We start from the raw sequence: 7,191 nt of genomic DNA on the forward strand, positions 1-7,191 counted from the left end.
GTAACAATATATATATATATCCTGCCTCCACAACGTAAGAGATGAGGAGGAAGAAACAGTGAAGGTTTCTCTCTGATCCATCCTCTGTTATGTATTGTACACGTATCACATCAACCCCTCTGACAAGGGATACATGCAAAAAGCCAAGAAAGTAGATTCAATGAGATTATAACTAAGTTCAAACCCTAATTCTACTCTCTCTCTCTCTCTCTCTCTCTCTCTCTCTCAAAGAAAAGAGGAAGAACGCCACCCCTTGATATATGCATCTCACCACTCCCCACTCTCTCTCCAACAAACAACAACAATATAGAAATACTAATTATAACCCCCCCATCTCTCTTTCATTGCCTTTTAAATCCCCACACCCCCTCTCAAAACTCCCACACACTCACAAAAACATCAAAAAAGAAAAAGGAAGAAGGAAGAAGGAAAAAAAAAGTGATGAGAACCCAAAACCCCACTTCCCTTTTTCACTCACTTCTCAAATCCATGTTAGAATAACATTTAAAAAAAAAAATACCCCCCACCCATCAGAAAATGATGAACAGATTACACTCATCATCATCTTCAGCCTCGGACCCTTACTACCCCTTCAATGGCCTTGACAACAACTGGGACGTCACCCAATCCAATTACACCCACCAAGGCTTTGATCCCCCTTTACCACCAATCCCCATGAGCACCAGCTTCCCTTTCTACTCTCCTCAAATTGGTTTCGTGAAGAGAGAAGATGCTTTTGGAGTGGGAGCTGGCAGCAGGCCCATCGGGCTTAATTTGGGCCACAGGACCTACTTCTCCTCTTGTGATGCGTTGGCCATTGACAGGCTGCTGATGGGCCGGCTCCATAACCAGCATCAGCCCAGGTGCCAGGCCGAAGGGTGCAAGGCTGATCTCTCCGGAGCTAAGCATTATCACCGGAGGCATAAGGTTTGTGAGTTTCATTCAAAGGCCACTGTGGTTATTGCTGGAGGGACTCAGCAGAGGTTTTGCCAGCAATGCAGCAGGTGAGATTGATTCTAGGGGGGGTAAAAAGATCTGATTTTTATATGTTTGGCTTTAGAATGCATGCATGCAGTGTTTTTTGTATGAGGGATCTAACTGTAGAACATATAAATCTAAGTTAATTTTATGTTTGTAAGGGCGCAAGGGTAGTATGATTAAGACAATTTATGATTGATTGATTTTGTAGGGGTTGTGTATTAATGTTTCTTGAGATTAAGTTTAGGTTTAGTAAATGATGAGAGATTTGGAGTTCATTTCTTGTTTTTGTTTGCCAGCTCTTTTTTTGCATAAAATCATGCCCTTTGTTTACATAAAGTTTGTTCCTTACTTGGACATTGACTTTGTGAAAGTTTTTTCCTTTCTTATAGGCGCTTGATTTGAGAAGTTGGCACTTGGAATTGTATGTCTAAAATAAATAAAAAACAATTCTTCTGATTTAAATTTGAAACTTATTTTTTTTTTTGGTCCTCTATATATTATGGGACTTCAGCATAACTCAGCATCTAATTAGGGATTAGGGTCTAGCAAGTAATGTTTCCAGAAGTTGGTAACAGGATTAGGTTTTGGATTTCCACTAAATATAGGATTTCTTCACTCTAGAAAAGAGAAATTAAGAGACTACTGGATTGATCACTTTGTGTTAATTCTTTTGTACTTTCATGTGAGTACTTCATCTAATTTCTAGCGCAACTCAGGATATGTGAAGAATATATACCCATGAGAGAGTGAGAGCTACTACAAGGTACCTACTTTCTTTCTTCTCTAGGGTTATCCGAGAGGAGTAGTACCTATTTTCTCATGAAGTTAAACCCTTTTCAGCTCTGTTGCTTATACTAAAAAAATTTGTTGCATATATAGAAACAAAAGGATCATTCTTCCCTCAAATGGGCCTCCCTCTGTTTTCCTTTCTCGAGGTCGCTTCTTTTTTTGACAATGTTATGTGATCCTGATTGAAGATCGCCCCTCACTTTATTTGGTAAACAAAAAAGAAAATGTAGCTAGGCTGCTTTTTTGATTCCAGACTTTCTTTATTAGTAAACAAAAGGGAAGGCTGGCTCCTTTGTTTTCCTTTAGTTTCTCTTCTCAATCACAAATTAATTTTCATGAGTGCTTTAATTTTCCCTTCTTAATTTTGTGTGTGGGTGTGTGTATTTGGTGGCTGGTTAGGTTTCATGTGCTGGCTGAGTTTGATGAGTCTAAAAGGAGCTGCAGAAAAAGGCTAGCTGATCATAACCGCAGGAGGAGGAAACCCCAGAACAACAACAACAGCAGCAACAACAACAACAACAGTGCTTCTTCTTCAACAACTACCAACTCCTCTGACAAGACAAAACACAATGCTCCTAGGCCTTTAAGAGATTCTAATGGTGAGCACTCTCTCTTTTGAACTCTCGTATGTTATGTTCACGATTTTTGAATATTGCACATAGAATCACTATTTTCTTAGACGTATTAATTGAATATATCCACCCTCTATAATTCATGTCTTTTAGTAGCTTATAATTTTGTTATGGCTCACACCTAGCTACAAGTATCTTGAATTTTACATTTCCGTATATATCTTAGCATAAAAGTTATAATAAGCTCAAGATTTGGAGTAAAAAAGGTTCGATAACAAGTGACAACATTTTAGAAAGCCAAGGTTCAAGTATAATCATTGGCAATTTCAAATAATTCATGTTAATACTAATTGACTTCTTCTGTGTGCTTCAAAAGCCCAGACCAAAAAAAAAGTATTTTTTCACAGCAAAAATTGGTGTAATTTTGCTCAACAATACACAATTCTGCTTAATTAAAACCATTTTAATTAAGCAGCAAGCAAATGTACAACCGCATCAACTACTACCGGTAGTGGAGCCTTGGAGGTTAACCAAGGGGAGCAAAATGAGGGAAGCTTATACAGGAAAGGGCCAGCTCTGTCACTTGGAGGAGCTCAACAGCTCCTACACAACAATTATCAGCATCATTTCTCTCCTTCAACTACTTCAGACAGCATCACCAGCAGCTTCTATCATCAGAGCCTCTTCGGCCCAAGCCCACATGAGCCATCTCAACCCGGTGGGTCAGGGTCTGACCAGCACCAGACCAACCTCCTCCATCTGGGTCAAGCCATGTTCGAGGTTGACTTCATGTAGCACCGTAGGGAGATCGAGAGTTGATGTGATCTCAAAAGAAACTGGTGCATGTATTAACTTGTATGCTATATCTTCCTCCTTTAAGCGGGAATGACCTTTGTTTCCTTTTGTTGTGAAAGTGAGGTACTTTTTTACTTACTCCCATGATTTTGTGTGTGCTTTTGCCTCTCTAAATTCCCATGACCATGATCATATCCTCCTCTTTGTTCTCGCTTCCCAACCTCGTAATAAATGAATAGAAAATGAGGCCAAAATTAAAGGAGACCCTAGATAGAACTTTTCATAATTAAATATGCAGCACACTACTGTTACATATAAACTATAATAATGATAATAATAATAATAATAATATGGGTCTTTGAATGGTATGAAGGTAGAGTGATGATTTTAGTACGGAGTTCAGAGTGATATGAGGTTGATGTTGGTCCAACGATTCTGACAGCAACCACTCTGAATCTTGGTAGGGTGCCCTTTTTCTAGGGTTTCAGAGACCTATTGAAACTCTTGTTTGCAAGGTGATAACCATAACATAATGTGGAGCCCATATAGCATAAAGAAGCACAACAACTATACATTATAGAGGGGGGCCATTATGTCTTCAAATATTGAATATTATACTAGCTTTCCTCCATTGGTAAATAAAATAGTATGGAGAACCTAGGAGACCTTTATATCAATATACAATCGCTATCAGTACATACTCACGAGTCATGTCTATCAATGTTATCGCAAATGCTTCGACAAACAATACTAACATACACCGATTCGTTAATGACGCTACATCAAGATTCATGATATGTTTGACAAAGAGGGTCCTCTGTAATACACCTCCTTCTTCTATATAATACTTTGGAGAGGGTCCTAGACTCCTATGTAAATGTAATACCTTTTCACTCTCCATTGACTTTTCTAAGCAATTAATGTTTGACAAACTTAAAAATCTTTAAAAAAAAAAAAGCACAATGCATGCTTAAATTGTACTTGGCACAAAGCTCTACTGAACTTTCAAATTTTCCTAATGGACCCTCCAAACGGTGTTAGTGGCATCATGGGTGTTGATGCTAAATATCACACAGCCAATTAAAATCACGGAGTTTATAAAAGAAAAGGGGGGCCTCTTTCTTCATGAGTCGTAAGAGGGCGGGGATGAGTTCCCCCGTAATACCTCCGACGATCAAGTCAGTTGATGAACTTGAGTGGGGTCAAAGAAGAACTGTGTGTTCTTGTTTTTGTGCAGTGTGTGCTTTAATGGGTTTTAGATTGCAAAAACTTTGGCTATGACGAATAGCATCTGTACTTATAGAGCATGCTAAGGGCAGATTGGTCACTTCATGAGTGTACAGCAAGACGGTGGTGAGGGGTGAGCTAGAAGTTGAGTCATCCTTTGCTCTACACGTGTTGGTTAGTGAGTGACGGGAGGTCACTTCAGCAACATTGGGAACCAGCAGCCCGACAAGTCTTCAAGACTGTTGAGGATGGAGACATAATGATGATCATCAAAGATTAAATAATATTGAGAAGTGTCACCTATGCCGATAGGTTCGAGGCGAGGATAATCTCTTAGCTTCGTCGAGAAGTAATACCTATAATGTCATATCTTCAAGTTGCTGACTCTCATGTCCACTGACACCGCCTTTCGTATCGACACAAGAGTGTCGGCTTGTCCGACTGATCGGAATGTCGTCTTGTCCCAGCTAACAACCGTCTCTCGAGTCGATATAGAGAACAGGTATACCCCATAACAATGGGCCATTTATTTTGATTGTGCAGCTTGTTGATTCATTAACATTGTTAAGAAGTTGTAGGGGATTTTGTGAAATTTACCAAAAATTTTAAATTGAAATGTCTAGAAGGTTTAAAAAAATTAAAGTTTATGTTTCTTCTGTTGTACCTAAAATAAATAGATACTAATTAGTGAAAATAATTGTGAAAATAATGATCTGGCTAACATAGAATTGTGTATTAAGGGTGTGTTTGGCAATTTAATAAAATTGGGCAAGGTTTGAGTCTAATCTTGTGATAGCGTGTTTTCTGATTAGTGAAAGCGATGTTAGAAATGATCTGGTTTATTTTAGGTTAATTTTGGGAGTTAGCTAGTTTAATTGTGAACTAGAGGGAGTTGGTCCACATCTGAACTAGTTCTCACCAAAACCAATTTCAAAACCCAGTCTGACCCATTTTTACTAGTCGCCATACACGCCTTTAGGAGGATTTTGCATACTTTATTGCAAAGACTGTTTTCGAGCTAACATAGGATTTGTACTCAGAATGAAAAGTGATGGTTAGTGTTTAAATATATTTTTGGCTAAATATATACACCGCCCCCCCGCCCCCCAAACCCGGCCATCAAACACTTCATCCCCTACCCACCAATCCAAAAAACCAAGCTTTCAAAATGTCAGAAACCTCTGTTAATGTATGTTGTCTAAAAATTATTGCAGATAGCTGATCCCCATCAAATATCGATGATGAAAGTTATAATTTGATGGCTTCCAGAAGGCTACAATTTAAAAACTTTACGTAGATCGATGAATGTTATAATCTGACAACATTCATAACAGTCGATGAAATCTCTAATTCAACAGCCTTCACAATCAACATCGAGAGTTATAATCTGACGACTCTCATATTTTTAAGGAGCCAATACGAATGTTACAAGATGATGATCTTTGCAACGCTCTAGCAAAAGAGACTACAAATTGACGGTCTCTTTAAATTAAAACGCAAGTGGCCTCATTTCAGAGTCAAAGTAATATAAATACAGCTCAAACCTGGCCACAAACGCAGTTTACATTTAGCTCCAAACGTTATAAACGCAGCTCAGATCCAACTGTCAACGCAGCTCATGTTCGATTGTAAAGGTAGCCTCAGAACGCTACAGACGCGACTCAGATTTAGCTGCTAACGCAGCTTCCAAGCGCTGTCAAACGCAGATTCTAAGCTGCCAACGTAGCTTCCAAACCGTTGCAAACGCAGCTTCCAGACGCTACGTCTAAGCTTCCAGACACTGCGTTCGAGTTTCCAAATATTGCGTTTGAACACAGAATTCATGCCAGAACGCAATTCTTGTGTTTGACTCGTTCAAACACGAGCTGAACGATTTTAAAACTATTTCCACACGAGCTGAACGATTTTAAAACTATTTCTCATGATCTGAGGGGATCACAACTCCACTCAGGAGTGATTTAAGGGGCGGTTACATCCCATAAGCCCCACAAAGGAGTGATTTTAGGGGCGGTTACACCCTCTAATCGCCTATAAATAGCTGAAAGATCAGCTTAGTTCGGATTTTTAGATCTTTGAGCATTTTCAGATCTAGAGATCAGCAAAGAGCTTGGAGCGTTCTTCAGCAACCGAGATCAATGAGCTTTGGTACTTGACTTATTAATCGAATTTTAGTTCAAATCAACTCTGGTACAGAGTTTAAACTCGAACAGAGTTTAAACTCGAACAGAGTTCTTAAACTCGTTAAGAGTTATTTTTAAACTTGCCACGTAAGTTTTATTAACTCTAATCCAACGAGGTAAAACATCAGATCATCAACGAGAAGCAAACTCGACACTAACATCGAGGGAGGTAACTCCTCGCCACCGTGAAGAACCCAGTTTTAAATAAAGGGGAGGATCTTCATCGATCTTTTTCTCTTTTGTAAATCGGAAAACCAATTGAGGGAATTGTAATTTTTTTCTAAGTTTGTCAGAGAGAGATTGCAAAGAGAGAATTATAATTAATTTTTTTCTGAGTTTGTCAGAGAGAATAATACAAATTTGTTTTCTCATTTTCTTCTTTCAAACTTTCCCACCAAATAAAAGATGGCGACTCTGCTGGGGATGAGCTTTTTTATCAAGGAAGAAGTGGTGGTGTAATCCGACATCAAGCTTGCTAGAACGATCGTTGAAACTCTGATCATCGAGTTCGATCAAGCCAAGTATGAGGAGGTACTCTCCTCCGAATCCCTTAATCCTATGGTTATGCGTAAGATCCGCAAAGTCTTTAAGAAGACTAAAGCTCTAGTTATGGACGACTCATCAAAGAACTATCTCCCCTAGGGGTT

General features: G+C 38.9%; 1 protein-coding gene across 2 annotated transcripts; it reads left to right on the forward strand.

The window, feature by feature from the left end:
• LOC109841345 (squamosa promoter-binding-like protein 10) lies at positions 230-3,291 on the forward strand. Of its 2 annotated transcripts, none has more exons than XM_020410278.1 (3): positions 230-1,004; positions 2,170-2,369; positions 2,815-3,291. In XM_020410278.1, exons 1-3 carry the CDS (start codon positions 538-540, stop codon positions 3,135-3,137), a joined length of 990 nt encoding a protein of 329 aa, XP_020265867.1. In that variant the 5' UTR covers positions 230-537; the 3' UTR covers positions 3,138-3,291. The 2 variants fall into 2 exon arrangements, with proteins under 2 accessions (XP_020265867.1, XP_020265868.1); XM_020410279.1 differs by having other exon boundaries at positions 234-1,004; positions 2,818-3,275.

This window comes from Asparagus officinalis, chromosome 5, assembly GCF_001876935.1.
Source record: "Asparagus officinalis chromosome 5, Aspof.V1, whole genome shotgun sequence".
NCBI lineage: Eukaryota > Viridiplantae > Streptophyta > Magnoliopsida > Asparagales > Asparagaceae > Asparagus > Asparagus officinalis.